We start from the raw sequence: 26,875 nt of genomic DNA on the forward strand, positions 1-26,875 counted from the left end.
CTGGATGTTAGGAGGGTGTTGAAATTTTATCTGGATAAAACCAAAGATATTCGTAGGACAGACTAATTGTTTATCAATTATGGATCAGTCAGGACGGGTCTTGCTACCTCTAAACAGTCCATCTCGAGGTGGATTGTGTCCTGCATACAATTGTGTTACCAAAAGGCTAATAAGACCTTAGGGGGCAAACCTAAGGCTCATTCCACCAGGGGCAAAGCTGCCACGACGGCTTTGCTTCGTAATGTTCCCATTGCAGAAATCTGCAAGGCGGCCACTTGGAAGTCGGTCCATACCTTTGCTAAGCATTACTGCCTGGACACTGATGCCAGGGCAGACGCTCAGGTTGGGCAGGCTTCGCTGCGGAATCTGTTCGCACAATAGTGGTGTTGTTTCTCGTTTCTCCACCGCCGCTTTGGTGTAGGGATGGGCTTGCCATTCTATTCACTAGATTATGACTATACACAGAGATCCCCTACTACAGAAGGAGTAGTTTCTGTCCTGTAACTCCAGTTCTGTAGTAGGGGTATCTCTGTTATAGTCCTAAGCACCCGCCCTCCTCCCGGGTGGAGAGAGATATTCATGTAAGGAATGCTACAGGTCTGGCGTTTTACGCCTTCAAAAAGAACTGAAAGTAACTGGGACCTGCAGTGCATTCTGGGATACTGTGAAGTTCTGGAAGGTTCTCTTAAAGGCACAGTATCCTATTCTGAGCCACATAATGGCAGCCTATGGGGCTTGTCTGTCCAGGTTCTCCTCTCTATCATTCCAGAGGGTGTTTGCTGTTTAAGAAAGGGAAATCTGTACAGGCTTTGCTGTTTTGTGGATTTTGTTGTGGAATTTCTAGTTGAAGTACTGGACAGTGTAGCCTTTTATAGGCTGCATTATCTGTCTTTAAATTCTCTCTTAAGTGTCTGTGCAGTTCTGCATTGTTTCGACACTTTAAGAGATTATTTCTGATTGCTCCTGGGTCCACGCACATGGGCGGGACTATTCACTAGATTATGACTATAACAGAGATACCCCTACTACAGAACTGGAGTTACAGGACAGAAACTACTCTTTCCCTTGCCTCATCAAGGCACAGGGATCTATTCACTCTATTTTCTAATTCCAAAAAAGGACGGCTCTCTCAGGCAAATACTAGACCTCAGACCACCCAACTTCTAAATCCAATCGGACCACTTCCACATGGTCACTTTACAACAAGTGCTTCCACTACTTCAACAAGGCGACTTTCTCTCCTCCCTAGATCTAAAGAATGCCTGCTTCCACATTTCCATTCATCCAGCTCACAGGAAATATCTCAGGTTTGTGGTAGATGGTCAACACTACCAATTCAAAGTTCTACCTTTCGGGGTCACCACTGCACCCAGAGTTTTCATCAAGTGCCTCGCAGTGATTGCAGGCCCATTTAAGAAGACAGCACATTCATGTCTTCCCTTATCTGGACAACTGGCTCATAAAAGCAAAATCCCACAACAGCTGTGTTCAACACACGCTCAGCACAATACAACTTCTTCACAGTCTGGGATTCACCATAAAGCTGGGCAAATCACACCTCCAACCGTCCAGAATATAACAATACCTAGGAGCTACAATAAACACTTCCACAGCCCTAGCATATCCCAACCCAGTCAGGATAATTGCTATACAAGCGCTAGCCCTAAAATTTCAGCCACAACATTCACTACCAGCACGAGTGTTCATGCAATTAATAGGGATGATGGCCTCTTGCATTTTTCTCGTTCCTCATGCATGACTACAAATGCATCCATTACAAGAGTGTTTGGCACGTCAGTGGAACCAGGCTCAAGGTCAGCTAACAGATCTGGTGTTGGTGGACGACCGCACACATCGCTCTCTACAATGGTGGAACACACAGAACCTTTCCAAAGGGCTGTCATTCCTCGAGCCAGTTCCACAGACCGTGCTAACAACAGATACATCGCTCACTGGCTGGGGAGCTCATCTTCAAACCCATACCATTCAGGGTATCTGGACCTCCCAATAAAAACAATTTCACATCAACTACCTGGAATTGTTAGCAATCTTTCTGTCGTTGAAATCTTTTCAACTAAACCTTCTAGGCAAAACTGTCCTGATCTGTACAGACAACATGACAGCAATGTATTACATACAGAACCAAGAGGGGACACACTCCCTGCAGCTCTCACACCTAGCTCGGAGCATATGGAGATGAGCCATTCTGCGAAAGATATACCTCCTTGCAGAACATCTCCCAGGCATCCACAATCAGATTGCAGATCTGCTCAGCCGTCAAGCACAGCAGATACTTGAATGGGAACTTCATCCTCAAGTTCTTCTCCATTCTTTCGCATTTGGAGACACCCAGAAATAGATCTGTTCACCACACATAACACGCAAAATGCCCAAACTTCGCAACCAGGTATGCTCACCCATTGTCCAAAGGCAATGTGATATGGATGAGTTGGTAAGGCAAATTTGCCTACGCTTTTCCTCCTCTCCCACTCATTCCGTTAGTGGTTCAGAAACTCAAACAACATTCCCTCACAATGATCCTAGTTGCTCCAACATGGGCAAGACAACCATGGTTCACAACTCAATTGGAACTATCGGTAGTGCCACATCAAAAACTACACCTCTCGCCCAAACTTCTTCCTCAAGAACCATGGCGAGATAAGGCACCCAGATCCCAATCCACTCAACCTTGCAATCTGGCGACTGAAATCTTAGAGTTTGACTAGCTCAATCTCCCACCAGAATGTATGAATGTTATTAAAGTAGCTAGATGCCCTACAAAAAGGACATGCTATGCGGCAATATGGAAGAGATTCGCCATTTATTGGTTCCTGCTATCAAAGCTTTTGTGGAGGGACTTGAAAGAATATTTCCACCAAGATCTCCACCCTCTCCGGTATGGAACCTTAATGTAGTCCTTACCAGACTAATGGGTCCAACTTTTGAACCTCTCGACAAATGCGAACTACAGTTCCTCACTTGGAAAGTAGCCTTTCTGATTGCTATCACATCCCTCAGAAGAGTCAGTGAACTCCAGGCATTAACCATACAAGAACCATTTTTACAAATCCATCATAATAAAGTGATTCTTAAGACTAACCCAAAATTGTTACCCAAAGTAGCATCTGCCTTCCATCTCAACTAGTCTGGTGAACTCCCAGTGTTTTTACCTCAACCAGACTCAGTGGCAGAACGAGCTCTACACACCTTAGATGTTAAAAGAAAAATTCTTGACTACATAGAAAGAACAAAATCATTTTGAAAGACCAAACAACTTTTTGTGGCTTTCTCCCCACCTCATAAAGGTAATCCTATGTTCGAGGCATGTGGGCTGCTGAATTCATATCTATTGCATTAGATCGCCGCCTAGTGTTGGGTCTGGATGATTGCACATTGTTGTCCTGGAGAAGTCTTCGAAGTATCACGGGATAGGTGGCTCCTCCCCTGGACTACAGTGCGCATGGGCATCCTCTCCATCCTCAGATTGTTTTTTTCCGCCATTGGGTTCGGATGTTAAACTCTTAGCTCAAGTTAGGAAACTTTTTCTCAAAGCCAAAAGGCTTTCGCGAGCGTCGGTATCGTTTCGATCGGTATCGATTACATTTATCTACAGGACATCAACTATCGGACAGCCTCATTCACCTCTCGCATTCAAAAGGTGTCCGCTTTGTAACGCAAAATATGCGCACAACGACGTCCACCCTGTGTGCAACAAATGCTTGTCACCGGACCACAATGAAGACCAATGTATGGCCTGTGCCCGGTTCAGATCAAAGAAGACTCTTCGGACCCGACGCGCGGCTCGATTTCAATCGAAGAGGCCTGCGCCGGAACCAGATAATATCTTCGGGACCGGAGACGAGGAAGTCGTCGAGATACCGGACCGAGATGATGCATCGGAGCAGCGATCCGTGCATGGATCCGACTATGAGGCCGATGAGGAGGAGTATCTGGAAGACGAGGAGAATTATGAAGTCGTCAACGAGGTAGGAGACGTCGACGTTCAGGCCCTTGGGGCCGAGGAAGATAGCTCTGAGGAGCTAGGCCCAACCGTCGATACGGGGGCCGATGGACATAATATCGATACGGCTCAGGTCGAGGGATCGCCACAAGGCCTTACCCAAGATCTACCTTCAAGTTCAACAGCCCCGCAAACAGCCCGGCTTCGGACATTATTATTGAGCCATCGGTTTCGAAACCAACTTTGGTTGATCTCAGCAAAACGAAACCAAAGCCAGCACAGTCGAAATCGAAACCGAAAGTGCAACTGGCTCTAGTCGGCGCCAAGGCCTCAAAACCCTCGGAGCCGACAACACAAATGAGGGACTTCGATGCGGGGAGCTTCCAGAAGGCCCTCGACTCGAGTAGCGGGGCGCCAAAGGCCACGGTGAAGATCTTCGAGTCGAAGAAGTCGGCACCGAAGAGAGCCGCACGAATCGAGACAGAGCTCCACTCCTCGATCAATGTCGGGACCGAAGTCAAGCGTCGGTTCCAAGTCAGATGCAGCGCATAAGGTCCAAGACATGACCCTACGCGTCGGGGAGTCGATTAAAAAAATCAGAGACAAGGCTTTGTCGGCGGGACCGAAGAAAGTCGCACCTTCCAAGTTGGTCACCGCTACGTCGGCGCCAATACAATACGGTTTACCACCGCCAGTGAGGCTGAAGATGTTCGAGCCAAACAGAACATTGACCCCGTAAAAAGACTTGCATTGACACACAGGCCTGCATACGAGACGGAGGAACGAGAACCGAGGAAGTTCATCGACTCGGAAACGGGGAGACTGTCTATCTACAAAAGGAAGATAGTCCCAGAAAAACCCATGGAGTCTTTCAGGATTCCTCTTAAGAAAAAGAGGGGATCACCTGCGTCACCAGTGATGGTCGAACACTTGCACGCATATGAGCAGGAACCTCAATCCTTTTCCCCTACATACTCTGATGCAGGGGCATGTGACAATGATGATGATGCTGATGATGGTATGATGGACACTGGTCGTGATGATCAGAACCACCAATGGGCAGACCCTGCTGACCCAGGCAACACGCAAAATGACCCTGATACTACGGTCTACCATGTCAAAACATCACCAACTGAAGACACTACAGCTTTCAACGCTCTGATTGAAAGAGCTGCGTTAAATCATGATGTTGATCTTCATAGTGATACTGTGGAAGTGGACTTCCTTGTGGACACGTTCTCAACTTCCGAAAGAACAGTAAAGACACTACCAATGCTCATGGGTGTTCTTAAACACGCCAAGGACATTTTCAAAGAAAATACTAGAGCAAGGGTAGTTAACCCGAGGATAGAAAAAAAGTATAGGCTGGCGCCCGTGGACCCTACCTATATTAAAGGTCAAATGCCTTTGGACTCTATGGTGGTTGCGAATGCAAGAAAGAGGGCGAACTCGCAGACAACGGGAGAGGCGCCTCCGCCTGATAAGGAGTCAAAGATACTGGAAACATCTGGCAAAAGAGTGGCAGCACAGGCTGCAAACATCTGGCGTATTGCTAATACACAGGCGCTTCTGGCCAGATATGATAGGTCACACTACGATACTCTGGAGACATTATTACAGCACCTCCCAGAACAATTTAAGGAAGGCGCAGAGCTGTTGGTTCAAGAGGGGAAGCTGATCTCCAATGCTTCCATCAAGTGTGCACTGCAGCTAGGGCTATAAACACTAGCGTCCTGCTAAGGCGGCATGCTTGGTTGAGGATCTCTGGTTTCAAACCGGAAATACAGACCACCATTCTTAATCAGCCAGTTAACACTGACTTCTTGTTTGGCCCTGAGGTTGATGCCACCCTAGAAAAAATGTAAAAAGACACGGAAACTGCAAAATCCATGGGAGCTCTGCAGTCGCAGCAGTTTCGCGGTGGTTCCTTTCGTCGCTCCAATAACGGAGGACCCTCAAGGGGCCAAAACACCCAACAGACGCAGTATAACAAGGGAGATACACAATCCACCTACAACAAAAATCCCAGGGGTGGATATAGAGGAAATAACATCAAAGGCAGAGGAAGAGGAAACAACAACTCCAGATCCTCTGCCAATACCAAACAGTGACTCCTTGTCACTGCCCCCCAACCATCTAACACCTGTCGGGGGGAGACTACAACAGTTCCTGTCTGTATAGCAATCCATCACCACAGACAGGTGGGTACGAGATATTGTACGGTACGGGTATTGTCTAGAGCTTACAGCCACTCCACCCAACATTCCGCCAAGACACCGTCCTATGTCCGCAGAGCACTTACTCTTATTGCAGCAAGAGGTCGTCAGTATGCTGCAAAAAGGAGCCATAGAGCTCGTGCCTCTAGCGGAGCAAGGATCAGGGGTGTACTCTCTGTACTTCTTGATTCCAAAAAAGGACGGGTCTCTCCGGCCCATACTCGACCTACGACCTCTGAACCAATACATTCTGTCAGAGCACTTTCACATGCTCACCTTACAGCAAGTCCTACCGCTTTAAGTCAAGGAGATTTCCTCGCAACACTGGATCTCAAAGATGCATACTTCCACATTCCCATGCACCCTTCCCACAGAAAGTATCTCAGGTTCACCATTCAGGATCAACACTACCAGTTCAAGGTCCTCCCCTTTGGAGTGACAACGGCACCCAGAGTATTCACCAAGTGTCTGGCGACAGTGGCGGCACACCTAAGGAGACAGCACATACATGTCTACCCTTATCTGGACGACTGGCTTATTCAAGCAAAGTCGCCCCAGCTGTGTGCCAGCCACGTGTCCCACACCATTCACCTCCTTCACGATCTGGGATTCTCACTGAATTACCCCAAGTCTCATCTTCAACCCGCCCGCGTACGGCAGTACCTGGGCGCAACGATAGACACTCTGGCAGCCAAAGCTCAGCCAAATTCTGTGCGGATACACAGCATGCAATTGCTGATACAAAAATTCAGACCTCAACACTCGCTTCAGGCAAAAGTGTTCATGCAGTTGATAGGCATGATGGCCTGCTGCATCTTTAGAGTCCCGCATGCGAGACTACATATGCGCCCGCTTCAGGAGTGCTTGGCACGTCAGTGGAACCAGGCTCATGGGCAGTTAAAAGACCTAGTGTTGGTGAGCGGTCGGGCATACAACTCTCTGCATTGGTGGAATCCACAAAACCTTTGCAAGGGCCGACCGTTCCAAGAGCCGGTACCACAGATCATTCTGACAACGGACGCATCTCTCCAGGGATGGGGAGCTCGTGTACTCCATTACACGGTGCAGGGACTATGGACGACACAGCAGATGAAGATGCACATCAACCTTCTAGAGCTGATGGCAATCTTCATGGCACTGAAAGCCTTCAAAGTACATCTGTGCAACAAAGTCGTGTTGATCCGGACGGACAACATGACTGCCATGTACTACATACAGAAGCAGGGAGGAACACACTCTCCACAGTTGTCTCACCTGGCTCAGAGCATGTGGAAGTGGGCCATTCAAAGGAACATGTTCCTCATGGCGGAACACCTCCCAGGCAAGGACAACCAGATGGCGAACCTGCTCAGCAGGCACAGCCACCAGCTGCACGAGTGGGAGATACATCCATCAGTACTCCAGCCGTACTTCCATCAGTGGGGTCATCCAGAGATAGACCTATTCGCCACAAGGGAAAACGCAAAATGCCAAAGCCAGGTTTCCACATCCGCAGTCACAGGGCAATGCGATCTGGATGAACTGGTCAGGCAGGTTTGCGTACGCTTTTCCCCCAGCGCCATTGATTCCGCTAGTGGCACGCAAACTGAGGCAACACTCGATGACACTCATCCTGGTTGCTCCAACGTGGGCACGCCAACCGTGGTACACCACGCTCCTGGAACCTTCCGTGGTGCCTCATCAAAGGCTGCAACTAACGCCCAGACTTTTGACGCAGAGCCATGGCGCAATTCAGCACCCAGATCCGCAACAGCTCAACCTGGCGATCTGGCTCCTGAGGTCCTAGAATTTGGATACCTCAACTTGCCCCCAGACTGCATGAATATCATAAAGGAGGCAAGAAGACCCACGACTAGAGCATGTTATGCGGCGAAATGGAAAAGGTTTGTCCTATATTGCAACAATCATGACATTAACCCACTAGATGCATCTATTCAGAACATTATTTGTTATCTGCTGCATTTATACAGATGTAATCTGGCTTACAGTTCCATCCGCATACATCTATCCGCAGTAGCAGCCTACCTGCAAAACAGGCAGCATCTATCCCTATTCAGAGTACCTGCAATTAAAGCCTTTCTTGAGGGACTCAAGAGAGTAATCCCCCAGTAATCCCTTCACCAGTCTGGAACCTCAACCTGGTTCTCACAAGACTCATGGGGCCACCCTTTGAACCTCTACATTCCTGTGAGATTCAATTTTTAACCTGGAAAGTAGCTTTCTTAGTGGCCATTACCTCACTCAGGAGAGTTAGTGAACTCCAGGCGCTAACCATTCAAGAGCCATTCATACAGGTTCACCCAAACAGAGTTGTTTTACGTACAAACCCCACTTTTATGCCTAAAGTGATTTCGCAGTTCCACATGAACCAAACCATAGAACTGCCGGTTTTCTACCCTAATCCACAAAATGTTGCAGAGAGATGCCAACACACATTAGATGTGAAAAGGGCCCTCATGTATTATATAGACAGAACTAAAAGTTTCACAAAAACGAAACAACTGTTCGTCGCCTTCGCTCCACAGCATAAAGGCAATCCCATTTCAAAATCAGGAATAGCCAGATGGATAGTTAAGTGTATACAAATTTGCTATGAAAAAGCTAAACGCACTTTAACAATTCCTCCACGTGCACACTCCACACGCAAGTTAGGAGCATCCATGGCTTTCCTAAGGAACATTCCACTAGAGGAGATATGTAGAGCAGCCACATGGTCCACTATTCATACATTTACGAAACACTACTGCGTAGATGTACACTCTAGACAGCAGGCAGCTGTAGGACAGGCTGTTCTCAGAACTCTTTTTCAGACTGCTGCTGCTGGCACAGGCGGCCGCCGCTAATGGAGGGACTGCTATGTATTCTATGCAATAGATATGAATTCAGCAGCCCACATGCCTCGAACCGAATATGCTACTTACCAGTATGCATCTGTTCTTGGCATGTAGGGCTGCTGACATTCATATCGCCCACCATCCTCCCCGGCGCCTGTTGCAGCTGTAGCATTCAGAATTTCTATTTAGCATGGACATCACTCACTGTATTACACTCCATCTCTGCCACAATGGCGAAAAACAATCTGAGGATGGAGAGGATGCCCATGCGCACTGTAGTCCAGGGGAGGAGCCACCTATCCCGTGATATTTTGAAGACTTCTCCAGGACAACAATGTGCAATCATCCGGACCCAACACTAGGCGGCGATCTAATGCAATAGATATGAATGTCAGCAGCCATACATGCCAAGAACAGATGCATACTGGTAAGTAGAGTAGAGTTCGACTGTTTTCTCCTGAGGCGGAAAGCCGGGAGCACGACTCTTGTGTTTATTTTAAAATTTGAGTGTCACATAATCCTTGTATTTTATTATTCACCTCTGCTCCCTTCAAGCACTTGTTTGGAAACTTAAAGCCACCCAGACCACGCCGCGCAGCGGATCCAGCGCTGCCGCGGTAGTTGAACCGGGACACTCTTGGCGCCATTTCCGGCGCTTGCCGTGGCCACGCCCCCTTTTGAAGCCACGCCCCTTTCCTCCCCTGCCCCCTCCCCATAAATCATGTGTCGTTTTCGGACGCGCAGCGGACGAGCGCAGCGGTAGCGCCGTTTGCGCGCCTAAGGCAAGCCCGTCTGCGCCCGTCCGCGCCAAGGTAGCGCCCGGTGCCTGCTATGCTGCATGTCTCGCTCCAACTGACCCCAGCACGCTCCCGTCTGGCCCCCCATACTCTAGAGAGATGCTCTTACAACTGGGTAAGTTATATGCCGACAAAGGAACCTTTACCTTGCTACATGCGGCTCTGCCACGAGCTGACTTCCTGGCCAACAATCTGTTAAAATGTGGGCTTTTGAACGTAAGGTTCCTGCCCAGGCACAGTATCGAGATCCAACTACTCATTGAATTTCACGAACTAGACGTCCTTTTTATGACGGAAACGTGGAATCGTCCCGACTGCCTGGTTGATCCGGGCTTTACCTGTCCTCTTGGGTTTAAATTCCTACACACCCCTAGGGCTAATGGTAGAGGAGGGGGGGTTGGTGTGATTTTTACTGCAGCCTCCAATATTAAGACTTTTGCTCTAGACCGGATCGAAGGAACGGAACTCCTAGGACTATCAATTCAGACTCAGTCCGGGGACATTGTTACCGGGATAGTCTGTTATCGTCCACCGGGTGCGTTTAGCCTTCAGCATCAACAGGCGCTCCTGGCCATCTTAACCAACATTGCACTTTCGCATCACAAACTGTTCACTCTGGGTGATTTCAATTTTCGGCAGAATGGCGCCCTCGACTCGGGTCGCCGTAATCTACTCAACTCCTGCGAAAGCCTTGGACTTTCCCAGTTGGTCACGGGAGCAACCCACAGGGGCGGACACCTTCTAGACCTATTGTTCGCAGGTCCCCAGTTAGTAGCAATGGGAGAAACTCTACCCATGGATTGGACAGACCATTCACTCATTAAGTTCTTTTTAGACCTAAAAGGTGACTTTTCCAAAGCTCCTGGGTTGACCAATAAAATCAAGTGCAGAGATTGGAAAGTCCTCACTCATCTGCATTCTTTAGGGGAAGTGTTCCAACTAGACCAATTCTTTGACGAGAAAAAACAGGTAGACGACAATTACTCCTCTCTCTGTTCAAGGATTACTACTATCCTGGATGTTCATGCCCCTCTAAAAACTCGCAACTGTAAGGGCACCAATTACGCGCCCTGGTTCAATGATAGCTTAAAAGATCTGAAGCAGAGCTGTAAACAGGCAGAGAGAATGTGGAGACGAAATTACACTGAAACTGCTAAAGAACTCTGGAAAAATAAACTTCGGGAATATAAGAACTTGATTAAAAAATCAAAAGCCGATTACTACTCCTCCATGATCTGCAACTCCCCCAACAGCTCTAGAAACATCTTTAATATACTGAATAGTGTCACCAATCCGGAATGTGTCAAAAATACCATTGTCCCGTCTCAAGATCTTTGTGAGAATCTTGCTGCTTTCTTCAAAGATAAAATTGAACTTATCATTAAGGACCTAGATGCCTCTCCTGACTCTATCTCTCCTCCTGATCTTAGTCTGAGACCCCCAGCGAACCAGCCAGTAGTGCCACCCTTGGCCTTAAATGATCTTCTACTTGAGTTTCCATCTATCACGTATGAGGCCTTCTGTAAACTAGCCAGAAAGATCTCCTCTGGATCGCCTTTAGACCCCGTTCCACATAAAATATGGAAGGAATTTGAGCTGGAACTTCTTCCTCCCCTCCACTTAATTTGCAACCAATCACTTGCAACCGGTACTGTTCCTACTCAGTGGAAGCAGGCATTAGTATCCCCTCTGTTAAAAAAGCCCTCTCTTGACCCAGACTGCTCTAAGAACTACCGTCCCATATCTCTGTTGCCCTTCCCAGCCAAAATTGTCGAAAGTTGGGTTAACACCCTCTCTACCCATCTGGAACGTCATCATCTTCTTGACGTGGATCAATTTGGTTTCCGGCCCACCCACGGAACCGAGACCGCCTTAATCACCGCAATGGACGAGCTTCAGAGGCGTGCAGACAGAAGACAGGCAGCGTTCCTTTTCCTGCTTGATATGTCTGCCGCCTTTGACACTGTGAACCACGACATTCTGTTGAAGCGGCTGTCTGAGGCGGGAATAAGAGGTTCGGCAGCACAGTGGTTCCACTCGTTTCTGCAGGATAGACAGCAAGCGGTGTCCATTCCCCCTTTTCAGTCGGCGTTCACTTTGGTCTCACATGGGGTCCCCCAGGGCTCTGCAATTAGTCCAATTCTTTTTAATCTGTACCTAAGACCGCTGATAACGCTAATTAAAAGCTACAATATCAAAATTATCAACTACGCCGATGACACGCAGTTGATTCTCTCTCTGGAGGGAGAAGACTCCACCTCTATTGAGACTTTTCACAACTGTTTGCGTGACACCTCTTGCTGGCTAAAAAAGAACTCCCTCCAGTTCAACGCAGGGAAAACGGAGGTACTTTTTAGCACTGGCACTAAGATTCCTCGGCCTTTTCCAGACAACTTCTGGCCACCTGAATCTGGGACCACAGTTCGTCCAGCAGCTACAATTCGCAACCTTGGGGTTGTGCTGAATCAGGGACTCAGTATGGAGACGCACATTCAAAAAACTACTGCTTGTTGCTTTGCCATCCTCCGCTCCCTAAGGAAGGTACTGCCTCTTCTCCCCACTCATGCACGTGCCCAAGTGGTACGATGTACCATCCTTAGTCAATTAGACTATTGTAACGCCCTGCTGCTGGAATCCCCTGGGTTCCTGCTAGACAGACTCCAAAGAGTCCAATCAGCAGCTGCAAAACTGGCATTGGGGCTTCCTAGAAGAGCAAATGGAGCTTCCTCACTTAGTAAACTCCACTGGCTACCGGTGAGGCAGAGGGTACAATTCAAAGCCCTATGTATAGTGTTTAGGGCGCTACATGCAATAGGTCCTGCCTCCCTCCAATCTAAATTTGCTTGGTATACCCCAGCTAGGCAGCTTCGCTGTTCTGAAGCCAAGCTGGCAGTGGTTCCCAGATTTAAAAAGATCAGATCCGGAGGCAGATCTTTCAACGTGGCAGCTGCCAAGCTTTGGAACACGCTTCCAGCGGAAATTAGACACATTTCGGAATTTCTGCCCTTCAGGAAAAGGATTAAAACCTGGCTCTTCCCCACGACAACTGTCCGTTAACCTCTCGTCCCCGTTGTTTCTGACCTCTCTGCTCCATCAGATTCAGTCAGCGCCAGGATGCCTGCCATGGTGATAGTGCGCTTAACAAATGCTTAAATAAATAAATAAATAAATAAGTAGCATATTCGATCCAAGACAGGAATTGCAAGGTGGATTGTAAAATGCATACAAATATGCTACATCAAAGCCAAACGCACATTAACCATTCCCCCTAGAGCTCACTCTACACACAAACTAGGGGCTTCTATGACATTCGTAGGGAACATTCCCCTAGATGACATATGCAAAGTAGCAACTTGGGCTACACCACACACCTTCACAAAACACTATTGTGTAGATGTGCACGCAAAACAACAAGCTAGTGTGGGCCAAGCTGTTTTAAGAGCACTATTTCAAACTACTGCAACTGATACAGGTAGCCACCGCTAAGAGGTAACTGCTGTATAGTCTATGCAAAAGTGTACAATCTGCTGCTCATATGCCTCGAACGGAAAATGTTACTTACCAGTATGCATGTGTTCTTGGCATGTAGAGCTGCAGAATTGTACACACCCACCCTCCTCCCCGGATACCTCTATCTGTTCCAGTATTATCTTACTTAGATACATTACGCATGGACATCTTTATATTTCTCACAACTCCATCTAACCCTACGTAGCAAAAACAATCGAACGATGGAGCCGATGCCTATGACCATTGTCCACCGAAGGAGGAGTCACCATCCTCGTGACTACAAGGACTTCTTCGAAGACAAAAACAACATGCAAACATCCAAGCCCAACACCAGATGGTGATCTATGCAAAAGTGCACAACTCTGCAGCTCTACATGCCAAGAACAGATGCATACTGGTAAGTAGCATTTTCCTTATTGTCCCTGGAACTGTATCCATCTGGCCTCCTGCTTAATAACATCTCTTTCAAACCAAACCAGTATACTTTCTTGAGCATGAAACAAAAGTGACAAGCTCATAACAGGTGATCTACATGAGTGTGGATGTTACTCACCAAGAGAGTGTTGCAGTTGGTTGGGCAGCATAAGTATACATCTTTTATCATTGGTAACAACTGTCCATATGAGAAGGCCATGATATGACTAAAAGACAGTGATATTGATCCTTTGTGGTACCTGTGTCCTAGAGACTGGATACTTATTTTCCCTTTGTGAATCTGTGTACTTTATCATAATTGTGCCGCCCAATTGTAACGATTATGTGAGTAGTGCTAATACACAAGAAGGATAAGGTGCCTCCAGTTAAGGTCCCCATGTATGTAACATCCCCATTTCTAAGGTACTCCATAAGGATTTGTAATTGTCTGAACAGCTGTCTCTAATTTCCTGCATTTCTCCCTTCTCCTTCACCACTCGTCTTTCCCACCTGCCCCCACTTTGCAGCCATTGTAATGTCAAGAATATATGTCTGTTATGGATTTACATAACTTTCAATGGAAGGCATTCTTGGGTTCACTTTGTTAATCTTGCGAGAGCCGCCAATACCTAGTGCCAGTGCCTGGCTCTGATGACTGTGCCCTGTTTGTGTTGTCACTTGGTAGGACACTGAGGGGGTGGTTTAGAGTTTGACGGACAGGGTCCTCCATCACAAACATTGCAGAGTAACTAGTCCACAAACCTATCAGTCTGCCTGCACTCTTTAGGGTCGGGAAGATCGTTCTCTTCCGTCAACGGAGCCCCCATTGGCTTGATCAACGGAAAGCTTTCTCTGATGTCCACTAGGGTAGGGGCTGTTGGAGGAAGTGCATTACACTGCACACCTTATGTAATCAATCAATCAATCAATCAATCAATCAATCAAGGGCTTGTAAAGCGCATTACTCACCCATGAGGGTTTAAAGGAGCTGGGGGAGGGAGGGAGCAGCTCCAGATCAATCGAAGAGCCAGGTCTTGAGGTCCTTCCTGAATGTGTTCAGGGTCGGGGAGCGCCTAATGTTCACCCGGAGTTCGTTCCAGGTTTTTGCTGTGATGTAGGAGAACGGTAGCATGAAATGTGTAATATCTTCCTTTTCTGTTCACTGCCAAGTAAAACTGTTTGATTCCAAACGTGTGTACTTTAAGGTGCGCATTTACATCTCTGTCAATTCTTCTTAATTTACAGATCTCCCCAGTGTGTTAAGTAGCAGAAAGATTGGGATGTTTGATCCCCAAGGAGCAGTATTTGATGACAGAGGCTTTTTATGGAACCTGGAGGAGGAGGAGGACAGGAATGAGGTGGAGTCATTCACAGATCAGTTTCTTCCATTTTGTAATGTGTTACGTTCCATTGATCGTGGTAACTGGGACAACATCAAGAAGACTGGCTTTTTTAAAGGCACACTCTTCCGTTTTCCACTGCGGTCAAGACCCTCTGAGATCTCAGACAATCTCTACAACACAGAAAGAGTTAAAGAACTATTTAACTGCTTCAGCAAGGACGCGAGTATAAGCCTTTTATTTCTTCGAAATGTCTCTGAAGTGTCACTAAAGAGTATCAGTTGTGATGGCACGGTCAAGCACCTACTGACTGTCAGTGTGACCAAAGCTGACAACGTAAAACTTGAAAACATCCAAAATGATTCATCCAAGCTCCTCACATCAATGCATGTTAAAGATACCTCCCTGAAGGGTGCTAGCATGGCTGATGAAGTCTGCAAATGGTTTGTCATCACTGGCACAATCAAAGATGGGGTATTTCAAGACTTGGAAGACCTTGCAAAGAAGTTATGCAACACTCCCACCATTAGCATTGCTTATTGCTTGGACAAAAAGGGTGGGAATTGCTATAGTGGGCGTCTTAGCTGCTTCCTGCCTCTCCCAGACAGAGAGGAAAATAGGACTGGTCTTCCGATCATCATCAATGCTAGCTTTGATCTGACTGATGACAGAAGAAGCATAAAATGGGTGGAGGTAGATCAACAACATGATGATGCTGCCCAGTGGAACCATCTGCTGGTAGAGCAGATCTTACCTCTTGTCTATTGCCATGCTGTCCAGGCAGTTGTATCTCTGGCGAGGTCCATGAATCGCCCAGCCACACTGGCATATGGCATTTGGCCAGACTCAGGTCAAACACAACACAAAGAGAGATGGCATTGGCTGACTGAAATGGTTTCCAAAGAACTGCTTGATATGAACGTGCTTTGCAAGGCGGCTGATGCTACACAGTGGCTAAAACCTTCTGAGGCCATCTTTATACCTGCTATGCAAGAAGGGGACATACAGCTTGCTCTTGAAGAACTTCTTCTTTGTCTTAATGAGCCTCTTGTCAAAGTCCCTGGGCAGATTCTAGACACACTTAATTTGGCCTCTGGCAAGGTCAAAAAGCTGAAAATGGGTACACCATCCTTCATTCGAGATGTTCTTAAATCGGGCTCTTGGAGCAAGCTGCACAGTATTCAAAAGTTACTGATCCTGGAGTATGTCATCAGTGACGGGCAATATAGAGAACTCCTTGGCCTCCAGCTCTTGCCTCTTTCTGACAGCACCTTCATTAAATTCCTGGACTCAGATCAGGAAGGAATTGCTTTAATGGAAAGCCCTAGATATCCAAGGTGGGTTAAGTGGTGCAATTGTTTTTTTTCATTTGCATAATTTTCTCCTTAAATATTGGGTTGGATTGCATTGCTTATTTAGCTAAGAATGAACAAATGTCCAGAAAGCAGTGTTCTGTTCAGTCACCAACCATTAAGCATGCAATTCGTCACAGGGCCAGAGTGTGTGCGCACAACAGTACATTCAGTTGCAATTAGGCAAATGTTGTAACATCCTGAATGTTGAATAGCTGCACTAATTTGCCTACTGTTTCCATCTTCATGCAATGTTAGGTAATAGCACCTCAGGGACATGGAAAGTTGTCCCCACCCTGATGAATAGAAAGTATGTAAAATGACGAACTCCCTCATTGACATCACAATCCTGCAACCACCTAATCACTTCTCAGTTGTCCTCATCATTATCCTCTCATCATCCTGAAAGAGCAGGTGAGAGGAATGCTAATAACCTTTAGTGAAAAAAAGCACTTTATTGTTTAGTGAATTAATAATCACCGCCAATTGTTACAGCTATAGGCAAGTGGTGCAGAGTGAACCAATATAATGGCGCAAAACATGATAGTACTTAAAGATCCCTTTGTGCCGGTAGAGGGAACATTAGTGTTCTCCCAAAATGAATTTTTGAAAAAAGTATTATGAAACTGAGCATTCTAAAGCACATTAGTCCAGTTATATAGCTCAACACGTAACAAAAGCACCTATTGTGGCACAGTGGCGACTTTACAGAACACTTGGCCAATTACACTGGTCTAGGTTGGGGAAGGTTTTTCAAGGGCATGGCTACCCACCAAAGAAGATGACTGCTAACATTTAGAACCCTCAAGACTGCAGCGGAATTCCCCATCCATCTGCCATATCACCCGTCAAAATAACCGCTAACATTTAGAACCCCTAAGCCTCCAGCAGGATACCCCATCACTCCGCCATATCAGCCGACAAAATAGGCCTCATGAAGTAAGTGGAAACGCCACAAAGGTAGCACAGAGTCATAAGGCTGCCTAACTCCAACATTCAGAGATCCATTTGAGTTCTGGTGGGGTTGCAGCCTGAAGTGCCTGTAAAGTCAGAGGAGTCCGGAAGCACCTGAGACTTGCCATGGGGAACCAGGCAGGCTGAGGATTGCAGTGATGCCATCCCATGAAGGGGGTCTGATGGTTAGTCCCGGGGATACTGTGCGAGTAGTGAGTATTGCTCTGAGTGCGATCACCTAAACCAGAAGCTCTGTGGCTCACCCCAAACAGAGCTGTGTGGACAGCATACATGGACCCAGAGCAAGGAGCAGCCTTCAAACTCAGTCTCCAGGGGATCCTTGTAGAGCCTGTTTCTTCAGGCAGCCCCCAAAGTGGAGAGGAAGTTAAGCTGTGGGACATTGATGCCCAGCTATGGTGAGGGGGCCTTCCCATTGTGGTGGACCGGTGGCAACAATTCAGCAGTATCTGAGGTAGGAGGGGGGTCCGCTGTCCCTTTTGGGAACACTGTCACTGTAGTGCTGCCCAACGTCGTTCATAGCGGAGGGCCCCCGACAGGGCCCTTAAGCGTTAATAGCTCCTTGGGGTGCTTGCAGCAAAGTAGAGAATCCCTGCAAGGGAATCTATGTGGCACAGGGATGAATTCAGTTAACATGACCTGGGGGACTTGAGGCCTTGCACTGAAAATGCTGAAACAGTGGAGTGGATGCCCTGAAAGAACAAGTGGTGGTGGATGAGTTGAGTCTTCCCTAGTACGCTTCATGGTCACAGTGTGACGCCTTGAGGCTGGTAAGGATTGGGCAATAGGCCACCCAAAAAATAAATGGGGCTGCTCTGAGTTCAACCCAGGGGAGCGAAGTGGATCCCACCATCCAACCCACCCGACAGTAGTACGCAACAACATGGGGCAAGAAAAACAGGCCAAGCCACAGCAATAAAACAAGATGGATATGCTTGTCTTTCTCACCAGTCCTTCCGGGGGGTGGGGAGGGGGAGGGATCATTTGGGAAATGACAAACGCTCCAGAATGGATGAGGCATTCGGCCCGCTTAGAACCTGAGGGACATAATTACGACACTTCATGACACAAAAAAACAGACTGGAGACCAAAATTGAAGGTGTGACTGTCGAGGTCAACCTACTCTGATCATCTGTGCTCAAACTTGATGACGCTGGATTCTTATCTATCTATCTATGCTTTATCTAACGCACATTTTCCGATTAAACACTACATTAGTCTTCAACATGATATGAATACATTTCTTTTCTTTTATTTATTTTTTTATAAATCTTTTTATTGAAACATAACAGCTCCATCTAATACACATCAGATAGCAGTGGAAGTGCATTGGTAGGTTCGAGGCATGTGGGCTGCTAAATTCATATCTTTTGCATAGATCGCCGCCTAGTGTTGGGTCCGGATGATTGCACATTGTTGTCCTGGAAGAGTCTTCGAAGTATCACAAGATAGGTGGCTCCTCCCCTGGACTACAGTGCGCATGGGCATCGACTCCATCCCCAGATTGTTTTTTTCCGCCATTGGGTTCGGATGTGGTTTCGACGTCTCCTTGTCGGAATCGAAAAAACGTACTTCTTTAAGGCCAAAAGGCCTTCGTATCTGCGTCGGTATTGTTCGCGTGCGGTCTCGAGCTTCATCCGACTCTTCGGGTCGGAATTCTGCGGAGTCGAGTAACTCTTCGGACATCGAGGCCCTCTCGTCGCAGCAAGACACCGGCACTTCTACCATGGAACGGAGTCCGTTCAAGTTCTGCCCCGTCTGTGGGTCCAAATACCCACATATCGACGTGCATCCAGTCTGTAACAAATGCCTCTCGCCGGACCACAACGAGGACAACTGCATGGCCTGCTCAAAGTTCAGGTCCAAGAAAACGCTCAAGCTTCGGCGCGCGGCACGCCTCGAGGCCCGGCGAGCGGCTCCGGCACCCGACGACATATTCGACGACCCCGCAGAAGAAGGCCGAAGCCATCATCTTCAGATTTCACCACCGTCGACGGAGGTCGAGGCCGAACCCGAGGAACACATCGAGGAACAGAGCCAAGACCTTGAATACGTCGAGGAGGTAGGGGACGACGAAGAAGTTTATGGGGCCGCGGAAGATAGCTCGGAGGAAGAGCTATGCCCCGAAAGTTACATGATTCAGCCGCGGGTCACGGGATCGCCACTCGGCCTTACCCACGACCCTGTACCGCTTTCCACGGCCCCGCCTTCTGGCCCGGCCACGGACCCACCAGCGGAGACGCCATTGCGCGTATCGAAACCGAAACCGAAACCTTCGGAATCGACGGCACCAAAGATGGCCGACGTCCCATCGAAAACGAAACCTTCGGATTCGACGACACCTAAAATGGCCGACGTACCATCAAAAATAACAAAGCCTCCTCCCTCATCGACTCCGTCGCCCTCCGGCCCTCCGAAGTCGAAGAAAGCTGTCGAGTCGGCAGCGCCGCAGAAAGTGGCCAAGGACCCGTCCTCGAAGAAGGTCGTCCATCACGTGTCGAGCACGGTTACGCCGGCAAAGTCCACTAAAGCTGTCGAAGCGAGATCAGCACAGGACCACGACCCGAAGTCCGGAGGCACTGCGCATCGGCACAAAGACACCACATCTAAAGCAACGGCATTGGCGCCTAAGCCTACAACGGAGGCACGGACCGTTGCAGCCGAAGATTCGTCGGAGGTCACCTCGTCGCCACCGAGGTCCTCCGATAGTGGCGGACATGGAGCATCGGTTACCAAACCCTCCGCTTCATTCACAAAGCAGGTCACTGACTCCCTCAAACGTATTCGGGACAAGGCTTCACCGTCGACAACTCGCACGCCGTCGGCTCCGAAACCGGTGAACGCACCTGCGAAGACTTCAACCAAGCTTCTCTACACTCTGCCGCCGAAGGTGGCACCGAAGGCATTTGCAACCAAATCGGTGCCGAAGATCACTGAAACGTCAGAACATTCGACACAAAGTGGCCGATTGGATCGACGTCAAGACTCAGAAGAACACTCTGAGCATTACATCGATGCCGACACCGGGAAATTGACCCTCTATAAACGAAAGATTACTTCCCAACCATTGGAATCCTATGTCATTCCACTGAAAAAGAAAAGGCCGGCACAGGACATTCCTGCCCTTGTTGAACCTATTCAGCCTCCACCAAGGAGGAGTCCATCACCTTCCCCCAACCAGTCAGGGGGAGAGGACAATGACCAGGATGAACAGTACAATTTCCCAGCTGACAATGACCCTGATGTACAACAGGACTCATATGACGACACTGGTGACCAGGGAGGCCATCAGGTGGTACAGGACCCACAGGGTTTTGCTGCACGTACATCCCCAACTGAGGATTCAGCGGCATTTAATGCCTTGATAGAGCGGGCAGCTGCGAATCATGATGTGGACATCCATGCTGACCCGGTAGAAGAAGATTTTTTGTTTGACACCTTCTCTGTCTCAGAGAGAACAGTTAAAACACTTCCTATGCTAAAAGGTGTCCTTAAGCATGCCCCAGAGATCTTTAAGGAACCTACCAGGGCGAGAGTGGTGAACCCACGTATCGAAAAGAAATACAGACCGGCACCTGGGGACCCTGCATATATTCGGGGACAGTTGCCTCTGGACTCGCTGGTGGTCGCCAATGCCCGCAAAAGGGCGAACTCCCAGACGACGGGTGAAGCTCCTCCCCCAGACAAGGAGTCGAAAGTGCTTGAGGCAGCGGGCAAAAGGGTGGCTGCGCAGGCTGCCAATATCTGGCGTATATCAAACACACAGGCACTATTGGCACGATATGATAGGGCGCATTACGACACCCTAGAACAGCTCCTTCAACACCTACCTGATCAGTTTAAGGAGGGGGCAGAAATGCTCATACAAGAGGGAAAGCTCATTTCAAACGCTGCAATAAAGTGTGCACTTGATGTGGCTGACACAGCGGCTAGGGCGATTAACACTAGCGTCATGTTAAGGCGACAAGCATGGCTTCGCATATCAGGCTTTAAACCTGACATTCAAACAACAATACTCTACCAGCCCGTTAATCCTGACAGACTGTTTGGCCCAGATGTTGACACCACCCTCGAGAAAATTAAAAAGGACAATGAGACAGCTAAGTCCATGGGGGCGCTTCAGTCTCAACAGTTCAGGGGGAGCACTTTTCGTCGCTCAGGTGCACGCGGTGTTACCAGAGGACACTTGGGTCAACAGACACAATTCACGAAAGGTTGCGCACAATCCTCGTACCCCAAACAGGGTAGAGGGGGTTACAGAGGTAATAGTGCCAAGGGCAGAGGCAGAGGAAACAACTCCCGTTCCTCTGCCGCCAACAAACAGTGACTCTCTGTCACTGCCCCCCGACCATCCAACACCTGTCGGGGGGAGACTCCAGCAGTTCCTGCCAGTCTGGACATCCATCACCACAGACAGGTGGGTAAGACAGCTTATCCAGTACGGTTATTGTTTGGAGTTGACCTCCACTCCACCCAACATTCCCCCAAGACAACGTCCTATGTCGGCAGAGCACTTGCACTTATTGCAGCAGGAAGTAGTGGTGATGCTGCAAAAAGGCGCAATCGAGCTCGTACCAGTGGAGGAGGAAGGCACAGGGGTCTATTCCCTGTACTTCCTTGTCCCAAAGAAGGACGGATCCCTCAGACCCATTCTGGATCTACGCCCCCTCAACCTGTATATACTGTCAGAACACTTTCACATGCTTACACTGCAACAGATTCTTCCCCTGCTAAACCAAGGGGACTTCCTAGCAACCTTGGACCTCAAGGATGCTTATTTTCACATGCCACTCCACCCATCCCACAGAAAATACCTCAGGTTCACCATCCACAACAGGCCTTATCAGTTCAAAGTCCTACCCTTCGGAGTGACCACTGCCCCCAGAGTGTTTACAAAGTGTCTGGCGACAGTTGCGGCGCACCTCAGGAGACAGAACATACATGTCTACCCTTACCTAGACGACTGGCTCGTTCAAGCAAAGTCGGAACGGAAGTGCGCCGCAGACATGTCCCACACTATTCGCCTCCTTCACAGTCTGGGGTTCTCGCTAAACTACCTAAAGTCGCACCTTCAGCCAGCCCATGTGCGGCAGTATCTGGGCGCAACAATAAATACCCTGACTGCTATGGCTCAGCCAAACCCGGTCAGGATCGACAACATTCAGTCGCTGATCCAAAGGTTCAGACCGCAACACTCACTACCAGCGAGAGTGTTCATGCAGTTGATAGGCATGATGGCCTCCTGCATCTTCATAGTCCCGCACGCAAGGTTGCATATGCGTCCGCTTCAAGAATGCTTGGCAAATCAGTGGACACAAGCTCGGGGACAACTGACAGACCTAGTGTTGGTGACCGGTCGGGCATACAACTCTCTGCATTGGTGGAATCCACACAACCTTTGCAAGGGACGACCGTTCCAGGAGCCTGTGCCACAGATTATCCTAACGACGGACGCATCTCTCCAAGGGTGGGGGGAGCTCATGTGCTCCACTACACGGTGCAGGGATTGTGGACAACTCAGCAACAGAAGTTGCACATCAACTACCTGGAATTGATGGCAATCTTCATGGCGCTCAAGTCCTTCAAGGTACATCTGTGCAACAAGGTCGTGTTGATCCGGACGGGCAACATGACAGCCATGTACTACATCCAGAAGCAGGGAGGTACTCCCTCGCCACAGCTGTCTCATCTGGCTCAGAGCATGTGGAAGTGGGCCATTCAGAGGAACATTTTCCTCATGGCGGAACACCTCCCGGGCAAGGACAATCAGATGGCGGATCTGCTCAGCAGATACAGCCATCAAATGCACAAGTGGGAGATACATCCATCAGTACTCCACCCGTACTTCCAACAGTGGGGTCATCCACAGATAGACCTCTTTGCCACAAGGGAAAACGCAAAATGCCAAAGCTTTGCCGCCAGGTTCCCTCACCCAGAATCGCAAGGGAATGCGATATGGATGAACTGGTCAGGCAGATTTGCGTACGCTTTTCCCCCAGCGCCTCTCATTCCGCTGGTGGCAAGAAAGCTAAAGCAACACTCGATGACGCTCATCCTGTTTGCTCCAACGTGGGCGCGCCAACCATGGTACACCACGTTTCTAGAACTTTCCGTGGTACCACATCAAAGGCTGCATCTCTCTCCAAGCCTCCTGACGCAGAGCCATGGCGCCATTCAGCATCCAGATCCGCAACAGCTCAACCTGGCGATCTGGCTCCTGAGGTCCTAGAGTTTGGCTACCTCAACCTGCCTCCTGAATGCATGAATATCATACGAGAGGCGAGAAAGCCCACTACCAGAGCTTGCTATGCAGCAAAATGCAAGCGGTTTGTCATTTACTGTACAGAACACAATATCATCCCGCTGGATGCATCCATTCCTAACATCATCTGCTATTTGTTACATCTTTACAAATGCAATCTAGCATACGCTTCCATTCGGATACACTTATCCGCCATAGCGGCTTATCTCCAGAACAGGCAGCATCTCTCTGTTTTCAGGGTGCCTGCCATTAAAGCCTTCCTGGAGGGACTGAAACGAGTCATTCCTCCGAGAACACCACCAGCTCCAGTGTGGAACCTCAATGTGGTCCTCACTAGGCTGATGGGCCCACCTTTTGAGCCACTGCACTCCTGCGAAATCCAGTTCCTAACATGGAAAGTGGCCTTTCTCATTGCTATTACGTTGCTCAGGCGTGTTAGTGAGCTGCAAGCGCTCACAATCCAGGAGCCATTCATACAAATTCATTCAAACAGGGTAGTACTACGCACTAACCCCAAATTCCTTCCGAAAGTGGTGTCACAGTTTCATATCAACCAAACTATTGACCTGCCCGCATTCTTTCAAAACCCACAAACAGTAGCGGAAAGAATGCTCCATACATTGGACGTTAGGAGGGCGTTGATGTACTACATTGACAGAACACAACACTTCAGGAAAACACAACTTTTTGTTGCCTTCTCAGCACAGCACAAAGGCAACCCTATTTGCAAAGCAGGAATAGCCAGATGGATTGTTAAGTGCATTCAAATCTGTTATCAAAAAGCTAAACGTACTTTAACAATACCCCCAAGGGCGCACTCCACACGCAAGTTGGGGGCTTCAATGGCCTTCCTGGGGAACATTCCTTTAGAAGACATTTGTAGAGCAGCCACGTGGGCTACACCGCACACATTTACCAAACATTACTGTGTCGATGTGCATTCCAAGCAGCAAGCAGCTGTAGGACAGGCTGTTCTCAAGACACTCTTTCAGACTTCTGCAGCTGGCACGGGCAACCGCCGTTAATGGAGGGACTGCTATGTATTCTATGCAAAAGATATGAATTTAGCAGCCCACATGCCTCGAACTGAATATGCTACTTACCAGTATGCATCTGTTCTTGGCATGTAGGGCTGCTAACATTCATATCGCCCACCCTCCTCCCCGGTGCCCGTAGCGGCTGCAGATACTCTCTTGCATTCAATCATTAGCATGGACATCCTTTACACTATTTCACTCCATCTCTGCCACAATGGCTAAAAACAATCTGGGGATGGAGTCGATGCCCATGCGCACTGTAGTCCAGGGGAGGAGCCACCTATCTCGTGATACTTCGAAGACTCTTCCAGGACAACAATGTGCAATCATCCGGACCCAACACTAGGCGGCGATCTATGCAAAAGATATGAATGTTAGCAGCCCTACATGCCAAGAACAGATGCATACTGGTAAGTAGCATATTCATTTAACAATATACGAGTATAAAAAAAAACATTTCGGTGTGTGTACTATTGGTCTACCCCCAAATCATGCCCGACGAAATCCAATACTCTACGCTAAAACATCCTTGCCACCCTATCTAGGCCCCCCTCCCTAATCTAAGTCCTCCCCCCCCGCCCTCCCTCCCTGCCTATCCCCCCTTCTTCATGCTCAGTACCTCTCGCAATCATAGGCTAGTAGCCCCTCAGTAAATGGTGTTACCGAACATACACAATGCGCGGTACTCAGTGGGAGAGTTCCTATAGGGGGTACCCTCAACCCATTGGTGAAGCATCTGGGGTATCCAGCCATTCCCCTCTGTACCTTCTCCATGCCAGCCATGTCTTTTCCCATTTCTTGGGGCAGCCCCGACTGTTATAAATGACTTTCTCTGCCCTATGGCACCAGTCCATATCTCGCTCCCATTCCTCTATTGTTGGTGACAGGTCACTCCCCCAGAGTCGAGCTATGTTCCTTTTGGCCACCATACTTGCGAAAGCTAGCCATGTCTTGTCCCATTTGGGCCAGGCAACGTCACCCGTCACCCCCAGAATGTGCCATCGAGCCTCCAGCGGCACCTCCGCCTCAACCACCTCCTCCATGATGTGTTTCAGTCTGACCCAGTATGCACGGATTTTGGGGCAGTCCCATAGAATGTGAAAGAAGGTTCCCTCCTCCCCACAGCCCCTCTAGCAGAATTGTGTTGTCGCAAACCCCATCTTAAATTGCACCGTTCGAGGGGTGTAAGACCTATGGAGGATGCGCAGCTGAACCAATCTGAATCTAGCTCGAATCGCCACCTCTCTAGGACACTGCAAGGCCTCATTCCAGTCATCGTCCTCCAACAAGCCAAGGTCTGATTCCCACTTTTCCCTCAATGGCCCCAGTGTGTCCGGAATGTTATTAATGAGCTTTTTGTAGGTAAGTGAGATAGCTTTATCAATCATGGGGTCTAACAGTAGCCTGTCTTCATGTGGGGCGTACTCAGGCAGTTGGTCCCCCTGTTCCATATGTGCGTGCAAGGCGTGTTTAAATTGTTGGTAGTGTAGAAATTCGCCATCCCCCATTTGGAATTCCATCTGTAGGGTCGCGAAATCCACCAATTGCCCCCTCTTCCATACGTCCCCCAGCGTATCTATGCCTATCAGACTCCACTGGCGCAGGTCGTGGAGTTTCACAACCTCCCTAAGGAAGTCTCCTTTCCATAAAGGCATTTGGACCGTAAGCTTCGCCTCCCACCCAAGCAAGTTCGTTGCCCGTTTCCACACCCCTACCACCACCGCAGTCTGGGGAGGCAAGGACTGGCTGCGCCTGGTTTTAGAGTATAGACCTGCCAAATACGAATCCACTCCCAGGGCCATACGGTCCACCCGATAAGCGGGTTCCTCCTGTGGGGCAAACACCCAACCATTTATATTGACCAACTGTGTTGCCCAATAGTATAACCGGATGTCGGGCACTGCCAGCCCCCCCTCATAGGGACCCCGCTGCAGTTTCCGAAGAGCAAATCTCGGACACCCTCCACTCCACAATAAGGAGCGTTGCTCAGACGCCACCGTTTTAAAGACATGCTCCAGGATCGGGAAGGGCGAGCTCTACAGTACATAAAGCAGACGAGGCAGGGCCATCATTTTGAATAACACGGCCCTGCCCATTAGGGAGAGCGGGAGGGTCCTCCAGTGCAGCACGTCACTGTGAAGGCAGTCCAGTTGTGTCTGTACATTTAACTGGAGGAATTC

At 48.7% G+C, this 26,875-nt stretch overlaps 1 protein-coding gene across 2 annotated transcripts in view; it reads left to right on the forward strand.

Annotated features, from left to right (window-relative positions):
* Positions 1-26,875, forward strand: part of LOC144770404 (sacsin-like) — a 311,092-nt gene that overhangs the window by 145,443 nt on the left and 138,774 nt on the right. The window contains exon 6 of one of the 2 annotated variants that reach the window (XM_078654911.1): positions 14,978-16,409. In XM_078654911.1, the coding sequence (XP_078511037.1) occupies positions 14,978-16,409 (1,432 nt within the window). Of the gene's footprint in view, positions 1-14,977; positions 16,410-16,778; positions 16,839-26,875 lie in introns of those variants that run through there. The other variant, XM_078654912.1, reaches the window with a different exon arrangement.

Source organism: Lissotriton helveticus, chromosome 7, assembly GCF_964261635.1.
Source record: "Lissotriton helveticus chromosome 7, aLisHel1.1, whole genome shotgun sequence".
In the NCBI taxonomy this organism is placed as follows: Eukaryota; Metazoa; Chordata; class Amphibia; order Caudata; family Salamandridae; genus Lissotriton; species Lissotriton helveticus.